General features: G+C 38.9%; 1 protein-coding gene across 1 annotated transcript in view; it reads right to left on the reverse strand.

Moving 5' to 3' along the window:
* The window catches only part of LOC307152095 (uncharacterized protein), a 41,691-nt gene extending 22,854 nt beyond the window's left edge, over window positions 1-18,837 (reverse strand). Inside the window, 40 exon segments of the mRNA XM_079860480.1 lie at window positions 6,584-6,715; window positions 6,820-7,032; window positions 7,036-7,143; window positions 7,225-7,395; window positions 7,491-7,616; window positions 7,699-7,902; window positions 8,033-8,341; window positions 8,443-8,567; window positions 9,044-9,209; window positions 9,315-9,498; window positions 9,583-9,779; window positions 9,867-9,985; window positions 10,201-10,327; window positions 11,389-11,778; window positions 11,863-11,953; window positions 12,042-12,187; window positions 12,276-12,452; window positions 12,559-12,801; window positions 12,892-13,147; window positions 13,234-13,370; window positions 13,476-13,599; window positions 13,682-13,799; window positions 13,901-13,988; window positions 14,089-14,153; window positions 14,251-14,551; window positions 14,644-14,814; window positions 14,900-15,049; window positions 15,146-15,264; window positions 15,489-15,627; window positions 15,710-15,813; window positions 15,894-15,992; window positions 16,086-16,149; window positions 16,275-16,367; window positions 16,533-16,635; window positions 16,807-16,834; window positions 16,941-17,097; window positions 17,181-17,324; window positions 17,419-17,633; window positions 18,610-18,649; window positions 18,781-18,837. Coding sequence (XP_079716606.1) covers window positions 6,584-6,715; window positions 6,820-7,032; window positions 7,036-7,143; window positions 7,225-7,395; window positions 7,491-7,616; window positions 7,699-7,902; window positions 8,033-8,341; window positions 8,443-8,567; window positions 9,044-9,209; window positions 9,315-9,498; window positions 9,583-9,779; window positions 9,867-9,985; window positions 10,201-10,327; window positions 11,389-11,778; window positions 11,863-11,953; window positions 12,042-12,187; window positions 12,276-12,452; window positions 12,559-12,801; window positions 12,892-13,147; window positions 13,234-13,370; window positions 13,476-13,599; window positions 13,682-13,799; window positions 13,901-13,988; window positions 14,089-14,153; window positions 14,251-14,551; window positions 14,644-14,814; window positions 14,900-15,049; window positions 15,146-15,264; window positions 15,489-15,627; window positions 15,710-15,813; window positions 15,894-15,992; window positions 16,086-16,149; window positions 16,275-16,367; window positions 16,533-16,635; window positions 16,807-16,834; window positions 16,941-17,097; window positions 17,181-17,324; window positions 17,419-17,633; window positions 18,610-18,649; window positions 18,781-18,813 — 5,976 coding nt within the window. The 5' untranslated portion in view covers window positions 18,814-18,837.
* Window positions 18,838-22,361: the final 3,524 nt, after the last annotated feature.

The raw sequence follows: 22,361 nt of genomic DNA on the forward strand, positions 1-22,361 counted from the left end.
CTCTAGAAGAGGGAACGAGTATTGCGTAACCTGCCGTGTCGCGCCACGAGCTTTTGCGCTTCAGACTGCGAAAACCAGAATTTTAGCCTATGAGCGCTGAATATATACACGCTGGCCACACCCATTCTGACGGTTAGAAGGGTGTGGAGGGCGCGAAGCGCCCTCATTGGTTGCCGCGTTCAGAGCGCTCACCGATAGGCTTAAGCAGTTGCCGCCGAGCAGCCAATGAGCACGCTTATACAGCCTGCCTAGGTCTGTCGGCTGCTGCACTGCGTTGACAATGTATACAAAATTAAGGATAATTTTTTGGCTTCAGATCTCGAAGAAAGAAGACTTTCCCGATGCGTAAGCTAACCTTACGCAATACTCGTTCCCTCTTCTAGAGAGAACCGAGGTTACATTAGTAACCGAGTACGTTTTCACTCTCAAGTGTTTTGATACGCTTTCCAAGATATATTATCCTCGTTGCCACCGACTCTTTGTTCAAGCTCCGATATATGTTCTCCCAGGTTTGATAGGGAAAGCTTTATTGTGTCTAAGTTCATCTGTAGATTGTCCATCTTTACATCAAAATGGGAAACCATTTCGGACTTTAGTTGTTGCAGTGCGTCCAAGAGGAATTTGTTTGACGCGGACTGCTCCATTGTAGTACTTGCACAGACCAGAGCTGACTGCTCCATTGTAGAGCTTGCTTAAATCAATAATCAGCGAAAACTTTGTTTGTAGGCTTTCAGATTCAATATAATACTTATCGCAAAATTAGTTGAAAGCAAATAATTCCATAATTAGCAGACAGTCTGCACCAAACACTCACGCCGCCATCTTGACATCTTGGTAGGCTATCCGTTGTTTTTTCTGTCATCCTTTGGCTAGCGTTACATAATCATGTTCTTCTTCATGCAAATGCTTTTAAACATACAAGCGCGAAAAGACAAATGAGAGCGCTGTCTGTGAATGTCCTGCTGACACACACACACACACGGCGCACCGCGCGCCAGAATCGACTTATCTTTTGCACTTGAACGTATAATAACACACAGTTATGCCAAAATGTCTGTTTTGTTGAGTATCCTCATGAGAGCAGTCTTAAATTAACGTTAAGAGTTGTGAGAGAACGGGACGCGTGTGAGATTTACATGTGCAGCAGTGACAGCAGAATCAAAGAACACAAAGTAACAGAGAAAATGACTCGCTGCTCTTGACTAAAGAACACTTGTAGCTTTAATAAGGATTAATCTATATTTAATTTATAATTTATGCAGTGAAGACTGTAAAGTGTTTGATAACTTTATTCAGTTTCTGTGTATTTCCTATGTAGACAGGTGGGCACAGGTCAATATGACATTTATTATGGACTTATGTGAAGATTGTTTTAAGTTCACTTAAATAAAAAGTTGTTATATTTTTTTGGAGCCTAATACATTTTCAAATTGATTGCTTTCAATTATTAATACTATTGTGTAGAATGGTGATAATTATTTTGTTTTATTTAAAAACAATAATAATTGAAGACATCAGTAGCAGTATTGGTGATACTGGCCTTCATTCATAAAAAGATGCCATTAAACAATGCCTTTATGTTGTTTCTACATTAATTTGGAGATTAACTGTGAAATTATTACATTATAAATTATATTAAAAACAAGCTATCTTGTGCAATTATAACAAAATGATCCCAATATAAAAAAACAAATACACTGAGTGAGCAAACATTTAGGTGAGATTTGCAATGGTAATTGAGCAATGTTTATATATGAATAAAAGCCTTAATTAAATATTCCATCATGTAAAGTAATCTCTTCAGAAGAAATTAATGATTTCCTTGACTTTAAATGGATGAACTATTTTTTTATAATATTAAAAAATAGCTAGGCTATATGACAGGCCTATATACGGAAATTCTTCCCTGTAGTATTGAAAACCGATACATTTCATTTCAAGGTATAGTATCAAAGTAGTATGTGATAACACTAGGGTGCCACACATTTTTTCAAATTTTCAAAGGGTGCCTTGACTGAAAAAAGGTTGGGAAACACTGATGTATTCAATCTTACATTTCCAGCATCACAGCCGGAGGCGTTGCTTGTAGGGGGAAAGTTGGGAATGAGTACAAGGGGCCCACAGCTTTACATAATATTGCCGGTAACAAATATACAATCAGGATAATAATATGAACAGGCAGAAAGACAGTGATTATATCACATACAAAAAAAAGTAAGGCATGGCGCCAGCCAAGCGCTGATGAGGGGGCGATCACAAGATATGCAGTGTATATAAGGCCTGCACAATCATGTTACCACGGCACAACAACACCACCAAAAGCAATGTATGCCTGCTTAACCCACATGCTCAGCTCAAGTTTGAACAACGTCACTTTCTCGTCCTGGCCTGTGCACAGTGTTTGCCAACACTGACGTGCAACGGTGAACTGAGACTCCACCATTTTGGTGTTCATTAAATCCAGTAGTAGTTGCACTTTCCCCGCATTTAAAACGTTCTCACTACCAGGGTCCAGTGCATCCAAAGCTGCCATGTAGTTGCTATTACATTCGCTATATAGTCAATAATGCTAGAAAACTGCCGCTTGCACTCCTGTTCAATGTTCACTTCACGGTGACCAACCCTTTCATCCACAATGTAGTCTTTCGCAAACTCTGCATCTGATCATAGACTTTCAATGCAATGAGCCGAATTGCCGTCAATATCCGTTTGTTCAACTTGCTGCATCCTATTCGATGGATCCATCAGGCCCAAAACTTTGTACATCACACAGGCAAGAAATTTGAAAGTCGGTTCTGTGATGGCCTTGTGAAGTCCAACAGGTTCAATTTTTACGTCAGCACCTTTTCTTGTGGTTGTGATTTCATTCAGATAATCCACAAGCGTGTCGTGCGATTTCAGCACCACGGACACCGTCTCAAGGTGTCCAGTCCATCGTTGATCCAGCAGCCTTTTAAGCTTCTCTCTCTTTTACTGTGCAGCTACAGTTGGCTTTCTCAGAATTTTTTTAATTTTACAATTTTAGAATTCTTGCCAAGGTGTTTTTCTTCCCAAGGTGCTGCATGTACTTTTTCATTGCTAAGCTGCAGTGTTAATTTCGTTAAGGCAAGGCAAGGCAAGGCAAGTTTATTTATATAGCACATTTCATACAGAATGGCAATTCAAAGTGACTTTTGAGTTAAAAGAATCAAGGAGAAAATCAACAGAGTCAGCAGATATGCTTGGTGTTAAAGATATAGCCTTCATAAATAGTACATTTGTGTTCTCATTTAAGCATCTCTTCTTGACAGACACTGATCTAGCTTCAGTGGCAGGAGAGATCAATATATCAAAGAAAATACAGAAATAATCGGACAGTGCTACATCCTTAATAACAATCAATTCAATGTTTAGACCCTTACTGATAAGTAAATCTAGAGTGTGTCCACGATTGTGTGTGGGTCCATGTACATGTTGAGTCAGATCAAAAGTTTTTAAAACAGTTTTGATTTCTTTTGCCATATTGGTTTCTGCATTATCTATGTGAATGTTAAAATCTCCAGCAATGGCAAAACAGTCAAACTCTGAGGTAATTGTTGATAACAGTTCTGTAAAATCCTCAGCAAAGGCTGGAGAGTATTTTGGAGGCCTGTAAATAATGATAAGTAAAATGCGTGGAGCACCTTTTAACACAATACCCAGATATTCGAAAGACGGGTAATTCCCAAATGATATTTGCTTACATTGAAAGATATCTTTAAAAAGAGCAGCTAGACCCCCACCTCTCCTAACAGCTCTGCAGACACTCATAAAAGTAAAATTAGGAGGGGATATTTCATTGAGGACTGTTGCACTGCAGCTGTCTTCTATCCAGGTTTCCTTTAGAAGCATAAAATCCAGGTTGTTTGTGGTTATTAAGTTGTTGACTAGAAGTGATTTATTTTTAAGTGAGCGGATGTTTAAAAGTGCTAACTTAACAGTCTTACTTTTTGTCCCCACATCAATCTTAGTTTGACGTGTAATAGGTACAAGATTAGTTGGGTTTGCTGTACGGCTATTGAAGGCCTTAGACTTTCTATCTTGTAATAGAACAGCAATAGAGAAAGATACAGGCACACTGGGTTCCCGCTTGTTCTGTAAACATTTGAGAAAGTTACTGTTATCATAGCGGGGACCCAACACATATCACTGAGAGCATAGTTAACGAAAAACTATGACGGAAAATGTTGGTTGTCGACCTGTTTTTCCCTGACTAAGACAAGACGATGAGAGACGACACCCACGTCATTAAACGATGATTGTGACTATATCAACACATGCAATATTGATGACGAAAAAGACGAGACTGAAATGTGTTTAAAAAATAAAAACTTGACCAAAACTACTTGTTTTTGTCATATAAAGGAGACGACAACACATTGACTGTTTTTACGAGCTTCATGCTTACGGTTGCCAGATTTCAATCATTTAAACCCCCAGTCAGAGCTTTTCTGTTAAAAGAACAAGTTTTTTACCCGGTCTTTTCAATAGTATCTGGCAACCATGCGCGCGCACTCTCTCTACACTGCTGAAGAAGCACGGATGATCTGAAAACACAGTGCGTCTCATCGCCATGCCTCCAGGCTGCCTGCACAGTCCCTTCAGATGAAGAAATGGATGTTCTCCAGGCACCCTTTTAAACTTCCTGGTCACACTAGTATCGACGTCATGGCTGTCGCCGGCCAATACGATTGCAGTGATTATACTGAACTTCAGTCATCAGTCATGCTGAGGCGTTCCCCAAAGTGTCTCAGGACGCAGTGTCTCGTTCCCTGTTCTCAGGGAACAAGAGTTACAGTCGTAACCCGAGACGTTTTTGAACGATGGTGCGCAGAGAGATGAATCCTTTTGTTCTTATGCTCTGTATCAGATGTTTTCTGCTTTCTGCAGGAACTATTAGATAAAGGTAGAGCCTTTTCAACAGTAAAAGTTCATCTCAGCTTGTCATTTGGGGCTGGATTCAGAAACAATAAGCAAGCACCCCATAATACAATATAACGATTTATGAGGGTGTGAGATGGTTACTTCCGGTCACTAAGTCTCTGATCCCATCCTGGGATTTATCTGTGGTTCTGGACGTGTTCTTCCAGCGCCCTATTGAACCATTAAAGAGTATTGATTTACAGTGTCTTTCTTTAAAGACAGCTTTACTGCTTGCTCTCACTACATCAAAGCGGGTGAGTGAATTACACGCTTTGTCTGTAAATTCTCACTGTATGCGGTTTTCAGTTGGTTTATCGAAAGTTACACTGAAAACTAATCCAGAGTTTGTTCTACCTTTTTCTACATCAGAAGAAGAGCGGTTAAACTATCTGTGCCCGCACTTACGTGCAGAGGATGAGTTTGTTACGAAAGAGCAGTCCGCTCTTCGTCTCTTGTGCTGACAATTATAAGGGGGGACCCATTTCGTTTTACCACTCTCTCACTGAGTGGTAAACGCGATTGTAATGTGTTACAAAGACGCAAAAGTTTACAATATTTATCAGGACTTCGAGCTCACTCCAGGAATGGTTACCTCTAGTCTTGGGCACTGTTCAGGGGTGTCTATTTAGGACATTTGGAGCTGGGCATCACCGCAAACATTTGAGAGATATTATAGACTGGATGTGGCTGAGCCATCTCTGGCTCATTCAGTGCTTGGTGTGGGAGCATTGTGTGATACATCATAGTACTCCACACGTGTCATTCACTCATATTTTTGTATTTCAGAAAAATACCTTGTTGCTTGCTCATTATAGGGTATTATATTATAAATGCATTAATGCATTATATTATAAATTAATTAAATTATATTATATTAAATATAATTATAATAAATATATATATATATAAAATATATATTATAATATAATATAATTTAATGAAAATGATAAATGTGATAGGTTACAGATAGCTTTTTCCAGGTATTATATTTACTTTTTAGATCTCTGGATCATCTGTAGAGGCTTAATTGTGCTAACTGGAAGGCTAGTTCACAGAATATTGCAATAGTCAATAACATCAGTCCAGGGTGGAAACTTTATAGCGGAAATGTTTGAGCGAATGCATTCAGTAAACATGAGAATTCAATTGTATGAAACCTTTTGAACTTTCATGGAACCTTTAAAAGTTCAAATTTGGTTTCAAGACACTCTTGATACTCAGCACACTTGTGATGTGAATAATAAGGTTTAATGTAATCATATAGATCCAATATTAGTGTTGTACTAGTGTATCTTGTTGAAAAATCACACGAAGGCTAATTATTTGCTGAAATAAACAGTTTTATTAAGAAAGGTACTTTTACATTAAACATTCATATTATATGACTTTAATGCTCCTTTCAAGTGTTAAAGATTCATTCTTCTTTGGCCTGGGAAAGAAGGAAGAGTTAAACATTAGTCTTATTAACAAAAATGTTCTTCACTTTACATAATGAAGAGAATACAGATGTGCAAATGTCATACAAGATATGTAACATCAGCAAAATGCAATTATTATAGTTCCACTTCTACTTCTAAGAGTTCATATATTTGGATAAACAAGTTGAATAAATAATGCAAAAAACTCATCTACTTGGTCTAACCTTTCCAGCATCACGGCTCTTTACTTTGAGCTTGTTGACCTGAGACTCAGAAATGTCAGCACGCTCCTCAGCCTCCTCAAGCTCATGCTGCACCTTCCTCAACTTGGACAGGTGAACATTGCCTTGCTCCTCCTAAAGTTTTTTTTTTTAATATGGTTCATGTATCACGTTTCATCAAATTAGCATTCCAATATAAATAATTACAGTGTCAAAATGTTCTATTAGATTTTACATACCGCCTCTTCAGACTGCCTCTTGTAGACTTTGACCTTCAGCTGCAGTTTGTCAACCAAATCCTGGAGTCTGGTGATGTTCTTCTTGTCCTCGTCAGTCTTCAAAAAATACACATTTACAAAATTAAGCATTGATCCTTTACTAAAAATAGGCATTGTCAGTGCATACACTATTATACAGACTCTTTTGTCTGAACAAACTTGTGAGGAATATGGTCATACCTGATAAGAGAGCTCTTTCACTCTCCTCTCATATTTGCGTACACCTTTAACAGCATCAGCTCCACGTCTCTGCTCAGCTTCAACTTCAGCCTCAAGCTCACGGACCTAAAGAACATATTTTTATTCAAACAAATCATAATATAACATACTTCACCTTGCCCATATCATAACTATAAAGAGGCTTACTCTGGACTCCAACTTCTGGAGTTGTTTCTTTCCTCCTTTCATGGCCAGACTCTCAGCCTCATCCAGACGGTGCTGCAGGTCCTTCACTGTGACCTCCAGATTCTTCTTCATCCTCTCAAGGTGAGAACTGGTGTCCTGCTCCTTCTTCAGCTCTTCTGCCATCATTGCAGCCTTTTGGATTAATACAGAAAGTCATTAGATCCACATTTTTTATGTAAAATGTATGTAAGCGTCTTATGAAACATTTGGCAGCTACTGTTGCTCACATCAGTAATGGCCTTCTTGGCCTTCTCCTCTGCATTTCTGGCTTCCTGTACAGTGTCATCAACTTCACTCTGGACATGAACAAGGTCAGCCTCAAGCTTCTTCTTGGTGTTCAGGAGACTTGTGTTCTACAAAATGGAAAGCAACAGTTTGAACATTTTGAATGATGCTCTCAATTCCCTTAATTTCAGGGAAACAATATGCCCTTACCTGAGAGTGCAGCAGCCCAACACGCTCACTGATATCCACCAGCTCTTGTTCAGCCACTTTGCGGCCTCTCTCTGTCTGCTCCAGAGCAGCTCTCAGCTCCTCAATCTCAGACTGCATCAGAGTGTTTCTGCGCTCCACCATGGCCACCTGCTCCTTCATGTCTTCCTGTCCTCTCTGGGCATCATCAAGGTGCAGTTGGGCATCCTGAACATAACAATAGCTTTAGAATGAGCTTTCGATGTGATTTCTGCTAGGCTGTACTTACCATATGTTAGATTATTTAAAAAAAATATGAATGCATCCCAAAGTCAAAAAGAAGAATTCCTATGCATACCTTGAGTTGTCCCTGAACGTTCCTGAGCTGTTTCTGGGCCTCAGCAGCCTGGCGATTGGAGTGGCTCAGCTGAATCTCCATCTCATTAAGGTCTCCCTCCATCTTCTTCTTGATTCTCAGGGCATCATTCCTGCTCCTGACTTCAGAGTCCAGAGTGCCCTGCATGGATTCAATGACTCTCTGGCTGTTCCTCTTGATCTGCTCCATCTCCTCATCCTTCTCTGCAATCTTCCTGTCAACCTCTCCCTTGATCTGGTTTAGCTCAAGCTGGACTCGAAGAATCTTGGACTCCTCATGCTCCAGTGTACCCTATGAAAAATAAAACAACATTTAAATAAAAGAATGAAAATACACACAGTGTGTTGATGAATACAACAACACAGTATGATGGTTCTAGCAAGAATACTCACTTCAGCCTCTTCCAGGGCCGTCTGAATCTCTGACTTCTCAGTCTCCACTGTCTTCTTGGCCTTTTCCAGCTCATGGATGCTCTTACCAGTCTCACCTAACTGCTCTGTCAGATCTGAAATTTCCTCTATAGAGAGAAAAACATATAATATGTATCATAATGCACATGCATTAATCATATGCGCTTACTTTTTAATGTTCACTGAGAATTAGAACATTTAAAGGGATAGTTCACAAAAAATGAAAATGTTATCATTAATTAATTACTCACCCTCGTGTCATTACAAACCCGTAAGACTTTCGTTCATCTTTGGAACGCAAATGAAGATCTTTTTGATGAAATTTGAATGTTTTCTGTCCCTCCATACACAGCTACATAATTGATTCTTTGACACTTCAAAAAGGTTATAAAGAGATCATAAAACTAATCCATATGAATTGAGCTCTCGGATTTCATCAAAAAGATCTTAAATTGTGTTTCGAAGATGAACAAAAGTCTCACGAGTTTGGAATGACATGAGGGCACTAATTAGTCAAATAATTTTCATTTTGGGTGAACAATCCCTTTAATTTTTTTTTCTAATTTAACGGTTTCATTCTTACGCTGCAGATTCTTGTTCTCTCTCTTGAGGGTCTCCAGATGATCCAGACTCTCTTCATAGGAGTTCTTCATCTTGAACAGTTCAGTACTGAGTGAACGAGCCTCTTTCTGGGCACCTTCCAGCTCGGCCTGACCTTCCTCATATTTCTGCTTCCATTCTGCCAGGACCTTTGGTGGAGATATTTTAGGATAGAGTTTGTTTAAAAAATATTGAACAAAGCCCATTCCAGCAATACTTTACAAAGATAATATAATATGACTAAAACTGTTTACCTTGTCAAAGTTTCTCTGCTTCTTGTCAAGGTTGGCAGCCAAACCATTGGCTCTCTCCACATCGATCATGAGGTCCTCCACCTCACCCTGGAGTCTCTGTTTGGTCTTCTCCAGAGATGCACATTTGGAGTTTACGGCCTCAACTTGTTCCTCTGCATCTTGCAGACGCTGAGCCAGCTTCTTTCTGTTAAGTAATACACATTATTTTTTAATTCTAATCTATAACATAGCTGTGAGAGTTAGGAATATTATACAGTAATATACATACTTGGACTCTTCAAGCTCCTCAGTGCGCTGGATGGCATCAGTTTCATATTTGGTTCTCCACTGAGCAACCTCACTGTTGGCCTTTGACATTCCCCGCTGCAGCTCAGCCTTTGCCTCCTGCTCTTCCTCAAACTGCTCACGGAGCAGGTCGCAGTCGTGACGGGCAGATTGCACAGCATGGGCCAGTGCGTTCTTAGCCTAAGGGACAAAGTTGCATAATATTATTGTATTATTGTCTCTACAGTTATGTAATTGTATGTGCATGAATTGATTATGCTGTATTACCTTAACCTCCTCTTCAATATGCCTCTTAAGCTCCTCAATTTGCTGAGTGGAAGCTTGTTTGCCTCTGGTGAGCTGAGAAACCAGAGCCTCCTTCTCCTCCAGCTGACGGCCAAACTCACCTGTATAGATTTAGATTCACTGTGTCAGACTTTTCTATGTCTCTATCAGTTTATTTAAAAACAAATGGATGTAAGATTGTATCAGTGTTACAGTCAGAAATTTACAGCTGAACAATCTTAATACACTATTATTTTTGATTAAGTATTGTTGATAATTATTGTTAATTATTGACATTAATTACTTTTGATATAATATGAATTTGTTCATGAGTTACCATTTTCAGTTTGAAATCTTGCACTTTGAGTACTGAGATCATTTAACTGACGAACGTTCTCGTCATTCTTGGACTTAATTTCACTAAGTTGGTCCTCAAGTGTGCGGCACATCTTCTCAAGATTGCCCTGCAAATACAAAAGGCATTAGATATTTGAAAGAACTTCAAGACTTGCTGTATGTGACCCATGCTGGCAAAATGAGTCACAATGAGCACATTTTCAAAAATGAGTTATTGTTATTTACTTTTATTCTTATCAAAAAACCTTCATGTATGATGATGTATGATTTGTTGGAATCAGACAAAAAAGGACTGCACTACACCTATTTGAAGTCAATAGAGTCAGCAAGTATATTTTGAGAAAAATCTAGTTAAAGTTTTCTGAAGGATCCAAAACAAAATCACCCAGCAACCATACATTAAAATCCATGGTAATACCACCAAATTTGGCACACACCAAATCAAAACCAAATATCTATAGGAAAAATATATATGAATTTTTTTTCCATGATACCACAATTGTTTGATTGACATTAATGAGACAGCAGCCTGTATATTGAGACCTACTTTAGTGCACGTATCTAATATAATGTTACATAGCAGATGTTTTTCCCCAACAGTTAACCAAACGTTCACTTAAGGCATAACAGATAAGGTTTACGTGAATATTCGCCAAGACAGATATTTTGAAATACTGCAATTCTGTGGACGTGTATATTGGGATTGCGTGCTGTCTGAGAGGCGTCTTTGTGCTTTGTGTTGATCTGTCAGTCAGTGCAAGTAAGATCATTTTGTTTACATCAGCATGAGTTTAAAAATCATCTTTCATTGGTTCAAACTTAAGCCATCGAGAATTCGCTATGAATATTAAAACTTGTGCTGAGGGGAAGCACCAGTCGTTGAGAAGCGAGTAAAGAAAAATGGCAATTTTTCATGGATTATTAGAACAAAGGGAAGATTTAGGAAGGTACACCTCTCAGAAAACGTAAAAATAAAGATCATTTTAGATGTTTAATTACTATTTGGAGCATTGGGATCGCTAGAAGAGGGCTTAATGAACCAATTTTTGTGAATGAAAATGAAATTCGACCAAAATTTACATTTGCCTGTAGCTCGTAATTAGCACATGCGTATTCCGACACATTTTGCCAGCATGGGTCACATATATTCTTTCGAATATTTCCCAACCTTTGCTTTGGCAACAGCTTCCATGTTGCTGGAAAGATCATCAATCTCCATTTTGAATTCACTCTTCTCTTTCTCAAGCTTCTGCTTGACACGCTGCAGGTTGTCGATTTGCTCTCCCAGCTCGGCCACACTGTCTGCCTGCTTCTTGCGGAGGGCACCAGCAGTAGCTTCATGCTGGAGGGTGGACTCTTCAAGATCACGACGCAGCTTCTGGAATTCAGCTTCACGCTTCTTATTCATCTCGATCTGAGCAGAAGTGGCTCCTCCAGCCTCCTCAAGCCTCTCACTGATCTCCTCAAGTTCCCTGGAGAGATCAGCTCTCTGCTTCTCAATCTTGGCACGAGCAGCGCGCTCAGCCTCGATCTCTTCCTCCAGTTCCTCAATGCGGGCCTATGGTGGTAAGTAGTTCATTCGATTTTTGGTTATCTGTATTTGATCATAATGATGTAATGTTTGAAAAAAATCTCAAAATACCTGAAGCTCCTTGATTTTCTTCTGGAGTTGAGCACCCAGAGATTGTTCATCTTCAATCTTGCTGAGCAGCTGACCTGTTTCAAAGTCTTTCCTGTTCAACAATAAGTACTTGTAAAAAAACAAACATAACACGACAATAAAAATGTTCAATGGTTTCAAAGATTTCCTGCTTTAATTACTTTTTTATTTTCTCATCAGATTGCTGCTTGTCATTCTCCAGGTCCATGACGGACTCTTGGGATAATTTCAGGTCTCCTTCAAGCTTTCTCTTGGTTCTCTCCAGGTCCATGCGGAGCTTCTTCTCTTGTTCAAGGGAACCCTCAAGCTACAGGACAATGATATATAAAATATGTTCACAGCAGAAAACAGTTGATTTGATGAATTAATATAATTAATTTACATAATCAACTCACATCATCAACTTGCTGCTCAAGCTTTGTCTTGGCTTTGGTCAGGGTGTTGACTTTGTCCTCCTCGGCCTGAAGATCATCCAGTGTCTGCTGATGTGCCTCTTGGAGGGCTTTCTTCTCCTTCGTAACCTTAGCAATGCTCTCATCCTGAGATGCCATTTCCTCAGTCAAGTTCTTGACCTGTAGGATTTTTTGTTCCAAGTAAACTTAAATATTACAATTCATATTCTATATCAATATATAAAATAGAGATTAAATCTAATGTTAAACCAACTCAATCTCTAACCTTATTCTCAGTGGCATGTTTCTCCTTCTCCACTTTAGCCAAGGTGAGCTCCAGGTCATCAATGTCTTTCTTCAGCTCAGAGCACTCATCCTCCAGTTTCCTCTTCTTGGCCGTCAGTTCAGCATTGATTTCCTCCTCATCCTCCAGTCTCTCAGTTGTCTCTTTGAGTTTAGCTTCAAGCTGGATTTTGCTTTTAATCAGACCCTCACACCTCTCCTCAGCATCTGAGAGACCCTCAGATTCCTGTTAGTAAAATAGATTGCTATTTCATTGGAAACAACCTTGCTCATTTTTAATGTAGCCAAAATTCAGTTAATTATAAAATATACTCACAGATGCTACTTGCAGCTGCAGATCATTTTTCTCTTGCAACAGTGAAACCATCTTCTCTTCAAGCTCTTTCTTTCTGGCTTCAGCCTTAACCAAAGCCTCTTTGCATTTTGTATAGTCCTCTTTCATGTTTGCCAGCTCCTTCTCAGTCTCTGCACTCTGAAGCAGAGGCTTAATCTTGTAATAAACCTTCATCCATGGCCAGTGTTTGACATTCATGAATGAACGGATGTTGTATTGGATGGTGTAAATCGACTCCCTGTGAATAATTCATCATTAAATGGCATAATCATTATTAAGTTTGCAGTTATCATTGATGTCATATTTACTCATGACAATAATCACCTCCTCTCCGTCATTTTCACATACTCCCTCCTCATCACGTAGCCACGACAGAGAGCCTGAGTCATTGTGACCAGAGCAGCCAGTTTCTCATCACGCATCTCCTCAAGAACACCCAGAAGACCAGCTTTGAAGAACACCTGAATTTATGTAAAACAGTAAATCAAAAAATATTGATTTAACCTGTATAACCTAAATGACCATGATCACTGAATCTTTGAAATTTGTAAAGCTAAATAATGAACCTTTGTATGTCCAAATCTGTAGTCGTCATGATTAATGTCGATGGATCCCAGGAGTTTCTCACTGGCCTTCTTGTTATCCATAAACTGTCCCTCTGGGATAACAGCGGCATTCAGCACCTTGTATCTGTGGAAAATTGATCAAAATACTTCATATCTTTTAATTAGGAACCTCCTAGGAAATGTTGTTTTCATGTGGTCCCATTTACCTCTGCTTGAAGTCACCATATTGGATTCTGCTGGGGAAGCCCTTTGTGCAGATTCTGATACCCTCCAGAACACCGTTACACCTCAGCTGGTGGATAACCAGGAAGTTCTGCATGAGACCTAAAACGAACAGTTTACACCATGAACTTGGTAAATTAACTTCATCATATATATTGAGAACCAAAATATCTGTGCGTTTTTTGTTTTTTTTTATACTTTACCTGGAGTCTTGGACTCATTGGGAATCAGGCAACGCACAAAGTGAGGGTGAGTGGCTCTCAAGTTGGTCATGAGTTTGCCCAAGTTCTCCTGTGAAGAATAGAAAAAGATTGGCATGCTTTGTATTTCTTTATTTTCTTTTTTTTTCTAAAATAATGCAATATTGCTGTGATGTCATCTCTATACATACCCTGAACTGGGAGGACACAGTCTGCATGGAGCCACCCTTCTTCTTGCCTCCCTTTTTAGTAGTATCTATTGAGATAAAAATGTATAAATATGTATAAATGCAAAAACAAGAAAGTTAGTTCAAAACTGAATCAAAGTTTTGCTAAATAGATTTTTTCTTTACCCTCAACAACAGGTGGGTAGAGAGTAGCCAGCAGTTTGACAGAAGACTTCTGGTACAGCAGCAGAACAGAATCATTCAGTGGATCCTTGTTCTTGTCCAGCCAGCCAGTGACATTGTAGTCCACAGTTCCAGCGTAGTGAACCAGGGAGAAGTGGGCTTCAGCCTTGCCTTTGGCAGGCTTTGGTTTCTCGAAAGCTTTGTTCTTGCCAAGATGCTGATCATATAACTTGTTCTTGAAGGAAACGTCTGAAGCCTTGGGGAACATGCACTCCTCTTCAAGGATGGAGAAGATACCCATGGGCTGTTTATAAAAGAAGGTTGTTTATTGTCAAAAATTGGAGATTTTGAGAATAGGATCAATGGAAATTAATAAATTCATAAACCATTGATAACCTTCTCAATGAGCTCAATGCAAGAAGCCAAGTCCATGCCGAAGTCAATGAAATCCCAAACAATGCCCTCCTTCTTGTACTCCTCTTGCTCCAGCACAAACATGGTGTGGTTGAAAAACTGTTGCAGTTTCTCATTGGTGAAGTTGATACACAGCTGCTCCATGCTGTTGTACTGGAGGACAAAAAATGACAAACATTTACTACCTTCTGAATATCATTCATTTTGACATAAAAAGAGATAAAAGAATAATTCTTACATCAAAGATCTCAAAGCCAGCAATATCCAGCACGCCAATGTAGAAATTTCTTTGTTGTTTTGTGTCCAACATCTGGTTGATACGAATGACCATCCACAAGAACATCCTCTCATAGATAGATTTGGCCAAGGCGCTAACAGAGTTGTACACCTGTAAGTAGAATAGAGTGGATATTTCATTCTGCTTCTGCAATAATTAGCCAGAATTTGAGGTTAAACACATGGCATGCTGGAAATGTTACTATACCTGTTGCACGGTCTGACCTTTGGTCACATACTCATTTCCGACCTTGACTCTGGGGTAGCACAAACCCTTCAGCATATCAGCAGAGTTCAAACCCAGAAGATAGGCGATTTTGTCAGCCTCTGTTAAATACATTTTAAAATAAATTATCTTTGCTCTATAGAGTCTGTAGTGTAAAATTATAATAAATCAGGCACTATGTACTTTCCCTTTTATTTTTAGATTTATTGATATGCACGCAACTTCTAGTTTATATTTGCACTAAACATTTTATACACAGTTTCTGTTATCAGCAAAGTCAGTGCAATGGTTACTATTTTAAAGCCCAGGATAACACAAGTCTCACCCTCTGTGCCATCAGGCTCAGCCTGCTCCTCACGCTGCTTCTGCTTGAACTTCATGTTACCATGATGAATTACTGCTCCAGTGAACTTGTAGATGCCCATTTTCTCCTCATTTGTGAAACCAAGAATGTCAATAGCTTCCTGTAAATTACAGAGAATAATAAAATATATGATTTGCCATATTTAAATAGAATATGTCAATATTTAAATAGCAATGACTCACATCAGTAGCATCCAGCTCAGCTTTATCATCAATGCTGGCCACTGTGATCTGACCCTGACTGCACATGGGGAAGTCATAGGGGTTGGTGGTGATGAGACACATTTCTGTAAAATACACAGCATTAATGAAAGAGCATCTTACAATATTATCTGAAACATTGAATGAATGAAATATGTGCACCTACCAACAATCTCAGGCTTATGGTTGGTCATCATCTGGAAGAAGATGTGGTAGCCTCTCTCATCTGGAAGCTGGAATGACACTCTAGACTTCTCCAGCAGATCTGTTGAGAAAATGTACTTGAGTCACAATCATCTGAAGAGTGACAGACAAAGACAACTGTTCAGGATGGATCAATGAAATCATGTCCACCTACATGTCTCAATGTCAGCACTAGCCAGTTTTCCAGTGGTGCCGAAATGAATTCTGATGAATTTACCCTGTTTAAATCATAATAGCATATTACATAAATAATAATTATTATAATCTCTTTATAGAAAACTGTGTACAGTAAAATTTAACACAACTGACCATCTGTACTGTAAATAAACAGTGGTTAACTTACAAAACGAGAGGAGTTGTCATTTCTCACAGTCTTGGCATTACCATAAGACTCAAGCAGAGGGTTGGCAGCAATGATCTGGTCCTCAAGAGAGCCCTGTGATGTTTGAAGGGTTTTCATTTATTTTCAATTGTTTTTCTATTTCATGACTAAACACAATTTATAGGCATTTCACAAATTCACATATCGTATAGTTTGTGAGATGAGTGTAAATCATCATCTTTTAAAATAATATATATGACATAGTTTTGTATCTCGTACCTTTATTTTACTGGCCTCTTTCTTGACACCTGACACTGCAACTGTGGCAAAGTACTGGATGACACGTTTGGTGTTCACAGTCTTTCCAGCACCAGATTCTCCACTGGTTTATAAGAGATTAGAAGACAGAAGATTGAAAGACATGTAGACTTTTCAATGTATATTCAATCTTTGTTCAGTCTTAAATTCTATTTTGTAAATATCTCCATAAATTTTCCATCTATGTTATACTTTTCATTTTTGTCATGGTCTGAAATTAAATTAAAATACTTACGTAATCAGGACAGACTGGTTTTCTCTATCTGTTGATTGAAATTTGTAAAATATCCGGTAAATATTTATTATATTAACAGCAACATCTAATTCATCTTAATGAATTCTATAACATTCAATTCCATAATGTCTTACCACACTGCATGAACTGATATGCGTTGTCAGAGACAGAGAAGATGTGGGGTGGGGCCTCCATACGCTTTTTGCCTCTGTAGGCAGACACCACTTCTGCATCATACACTGGGAGCCACTTGTAGGGGTTCACAGTTGCGCAGAAGAGTCCAGAGTAGGTCTGAAATGAGCAGAGACGTGGTCAGATTGCAACAACACAGAAAAAATTAACTTAAATGCTTTATATGTCATTTCAGAACTTACGTAGATCATCCATGCAGCATAACGCTCTTTGAGGTTATACAGCACAGAGGCTTCATTGAGATGGGTCATCATGGCCATGTCCTCAATCTTGTCATACTTGGGAGGATTCATTGGGTAGACATCTGCTTCCTTAGCAACTCTCTCCTATAAATTTGATAAATTAGATATTAGATATAAAAGAAAACAATGTAATAAGTAATTTAATGAGTATCTACATGAAATGGAAATTCAAATTTACCTCCTGAGTGTCAAGCAAAACAACTGTGACTTTGTCACCGTCTCTGCTCTTGATTGTTCCCTTGAGGTACAACTCTTTGACATCAGCCACATAGCAGGCAGCCTTGGCATCAAACGGTTTGGCCTGAGCCTCCATTCTCTCCCTCTCAGGCTTACGAAGGTAAATGGCAGCTTTGCCATAAGCGGCCATCTCCGCGTCTGTACTCATGGTGGCGGCTTACTAAAGAGAGACTTATCCATTACAAATTTCATAAATATTCAACAAAGGCAAGACACAAAAAAATATAAAACACATGAATTGTGTTAGGAGAGAGGCATATTCCTAAGTGTAGGCTTACACATGAATACAGACACATAAAACAATACTAGATAAACATTTAGATAGAAAGCAAGAAGCAGGTAAGGGGCCCATTAATGGCAAAAATGTCGATTGAATATGTCTTTCTGGTGATGAAATTGAAATGCTGGTGTCAGGGGATGGCACATACAGTACAATATGAATTGTGGCATATATGAAGTTTCAGGACAATACAGAGATTTTCACTGCCGACTATCATGAGTCTCACTTGTGGTCTCTGCCTGAGTGCATCCTCCTGCTACGAGTATGTATGAAACAGACAAATATTTCCTGACAAATATTAAGAAATTTCTGTGACAGATTTGGTTTCATTATATTAACTTTTCTAATGATTTATATTTATGCAAATCTCATGATGGATTATGATAGCAACACTGCATCCCAAGTTTGAATATAATCAGACCATCAGTTCTGTAGTTTGAACCAATTTCATGTTTTGCTCTATTATAGTATCATCAATTGACCCTATCCCACTTCGTTTCCTCAGACTGAGTCTGCACAGAAATGTGTCAAATATCCTCTGCATTTGGGCCAAATTTATATAACTTTCCCACAAGAGGTTCTATGGGCTCTCATAGACTCAAAAGTGGAAGAAGAAAAACAGAATACAATACAACACAATAAAAGCGAATATAATAGGTGGTATATTTGGCACAAAAATAAAGGGTCAATGGGACCCCTTCCTTAAATTCATCTTACTAATACATTTTAAACACATTTCTTTGTAAATAAATTACAGGTTTTTAAAAACAGCATGCTTCACCAGTTTTCATCTATAATACAGACTATAACAACTGTTTTCCTCTACCCTAATCCACACACTGAATCATAAACTTGCCTTTTGTCCTTGAGACCAGATGAAATGTTCACTACCCTTGGATTAAAAAAAATATATATATATATATTAAAATGTATTAATATAAATAAAAACACAATTACTTTGAGTACAGACGCATAAGTGATGATGTTAAATTCCTTTCAGTCACAGTCAGCACAGGCTCTTACCACTTGATGGAACTTCTGAGGTCTTCTCTGCATCTCTTCTGGTCTACCCTCTTGGCTTTTATAGAAGTTGATCATGCACACTAAGCAGAATCTATACATGGGCAGCCTCATATATTTTGATATATGATGCGCTTTCTTGAAACTTTTATTGCTTCAAAATATATCGGTCACAGCTTCCATCTCAAAGTGCATGTGTATTCAAATTATTTATTTTTAGACTATTAATATCTTACTTTGATATATGACACACACTGGAGTAAATAAATCCTTTTTTGGTATGAGTGGTACATTCAGCCACCCCTCCCCTTTCCCCTTTCCCCTTTTTTGAATCGGAAAACATTTCACCTTTTCACCCATGGAAGTTCTTGTAGAATGCTAATATGGCAGCAATTGGGCTAAACAATAAAATATGTTACATATCTGACAAGATATATTGTTCAAGAATATAGAAAAACGCTGTAAAATATGTCTAATACAGTGAAAACACACAACATTATGATTCAAAACCACATGTTCACCCTTGAGTGGTCAAAGCCAGCAAACAATGCTAATTACCATGCTGTAAACAGAATATCTCGTCTGCCGTCTCTCATATCTCTCGTTGTACGTCACTAGATGTTCAGGTTTTGTAAAATTTTTGTAAATGCAGTTGTCACTACCTTAAATTACTAAACTGTGTGTGTACTAGGGGTTGCACGACTACTGATTTCTGCTAGTCGATTTCTTATCAAAACAATACTCGAGTTACTCGACTACTCGTCGTTCATGCTACTGTAAATGAAAAGACATGAAATAGCTAGATCTTATCAATAAACATTTATTAATTCATAGCCTAATGCAACAATTACATAAGTAAACTCTCAAAACATTATAATTATGACATTTCATTTTAAAATTTTCATGTAACAGTCTACAGCCAAATAAATAGCCGTTCCTGCCTTTCATTTCAGACGTCTGCTTCTAGGGGCCGTTCACATATCGCGTCTTTTCCGCGCTCAAGGACGTTATTTATGGCAAGCCAAAGTATTCATAAACGCCTGGTCGGGCGTCTGATTGCACACTGACACGTCAAAAGCGTGCGTTTCGACCGCCAAACGCGCGTCTCTGACGCGCGATTTGCCATAAAAGCGCACGTTCTTAACGCGCGCTTTGTGGTAGCCTAGTCTGTGGTAGCCTAGTCTATGAACAGTAGCTAAATATGAAGGTAAATCAGTAGCAAAACTCGAGAGCACGTAGATGTGAATTTGAGAACTTGTACAATAAATATTCGTACTTGTACATGAACATTTACACTCACAGCTCAAATGTGAAAACCTGTAAAATAAAAATCTGAAGTTGAATGTTGAAATTTGCACTCGCAGACAATAGTCACAAACCTGTATTCTGAATCTGAAGCTGCAGACAAGTAGACACAAATGTGTAAAATGCCATTCACAGAAATACAACGACAGACACAAACTTGTAATATATATTTTGCGTTTAATCTTACATTCACATTCGCGGTACAACCTCAATTAGGCACTTGCAACTTCTCAAATCTGTCACTGCAATTTCAAATTTCGCGCCTTGACTTTTGCTACTCTTTTCGCGATATATCAGGTGCAAAACTAACTTGTGCACTTGAAACTCAGAGGCGGTGAGAGAGAAAGGGGGGCGGGAGGAGGGGGGGGGGGTCAAAGGAGCCGTTTTATTGGTTGGCACCTAGCCAATGAAATGGGACTTCGATGATGTCACGAAACCCACGTGCACTGAAACGCTATTAGACTGATATTAAAAGAAATAAACAATATTATCAAACTCAGTAAACACCATGCTAATAATGCATACTACAGAAAAGCAGATGAGCACAGAATATGACGAAAGAAAGCAAATGTGTGTTCAGTGCAAATAAACTTGCTGCCTGTGTTTTATTAATAATGCAACGAATTATGTTTTTTGTTATTGTTTTTTTTATATATATATAACTGTTGATCCATTAAGCCTCATTAAGCGTTTTCTTGGTTTTCTATGGGAAGAAAACGTACAATTGTTGCGTTCATATTCTGTGCTCAATTGCTTTTCTGTGTGCTTTGTTTGTATGGTGTTTCCTGAGTTTGGTCTTTTAATACCACTGTCTCAATTAAACGCGTTGTGTTCATATTCTGTGCTCATCTGCTTTTCTGTAGTATGCATTATTAGCATGGTGTTTACTGAGTTTGATAATATTGTTTATTTCTTTTAATATCAGTCTAATAGCGTTTCAGTGCACGTGGGTTTCGTGACATCATCGAAGTCCCATTTCATTGGCTAGGTGCCAACCAATAAAACGGCTCCTTTGACCCCCCCTCCTCCCGCCCCCCTTTCTCTCTCACCGCCTCTGAGTTTCAAGTGCACAAGTTAGTTTTGCACCTGATATATCGCGAAAAGAGTAGCAAAAGTCAAGGCGCGAAATTTGAAATTGCAGTGACAGATTTGAGAAGTTGCAAGTGCCTATTTGAGGTTGTACCGCGAATGTGAATGTAAGATTAAACGCAAAATATATATTACAAGTTTGTGTCTGTCGTTGTATTTCTGTGAATGGCATTTTACACATTTGTGTCTACTTGTCTGCAGCTTCAGATTCAGAATACAGGTTTGTGACTATTGTCTGCGAGTGCAAATTTCAACATTCAACTTCAGATTTTTATTTTACAGGTTTTCACATTTGAGCTGTGAGTGTAAATGTTCATGTACAAGTACGAATATTTATTGTACAAGTTCTCAAGTTCACATCTACGTGCTCTCGAGTTTTGCTACTGATTTACCTTCATAGCTAAACCCCCCTAAACCCACAGAAATGGTTAGACCCAAGCCTTCAGCAGCCAATGACACTGACGCGTCCTTTTCGCCTGGTTGGAAACTTCACACACGTTTGTACTGCCTGTTTGGGTTAACTGTTTACACGTCAAAAGCGTGCGTTTTGTCCTAGTCAAAACACACGGTTTCAACGCCCATTTTTGTTATTATAAACGCGCGTCAAAAACGCGCGTTTTCGGTGACCCCAAAGCGCACGTTTCAAACGTGCGTTTTAAATGGCAGATCACACGTCGAGGACGCGCGTTTTGATGCAAAAACCGCGCGTTTGTGACGCGCGTTTTCCGTGACCACAAAGCGCGCGTTAAGAACGTGCACTTTTATGGCAAATCGCGCGTCAAGGACGCGCGTTTGGCGGTCGAAACGCACGCTTTTGACGTGTCAGTGTGCAATCAGACGCCCGACCAGGCGTTTATGAATACTTTGGCTTGCCATAGTGCACTAGTTTTTCCAGGCGGGTTTTTCCTTCTCATCTCCAGAAATATATCTAGTAGTAAAGCTAATGCAAGGGCTAGAAATAAATGAATCCTTTGCTGAATGATAACTACTTCGTCGTCATCATGGAGAGCGCAGTTTGGTTGCATAGCGACGACAGACGCCACAGGAGCGCAAGCGCTTGTATGAGACAGGGGCACGGCCGCGCGCTCTTTCCACACGTTTTTAGACGCAATATGTGAACGGCCTCTTGCAGAGTTGGCCAATTACAATATTTTTGTCATCCTTGATGAAATACTTCCACACATATGACG

The sequence above is a fragment of the Squalius cephalus genome (assembly GCF_949319135.1).
Source record: "Squalius cephalus genome assembly, chromosome: 24".
Taxonomy (NCBI): domain Eukaryota; kingdom Metazoa; phylum Chordata; class Actinopteri; order Cypriniformes; family Leuciscidae; genus Squalius; species Squalius cephalus.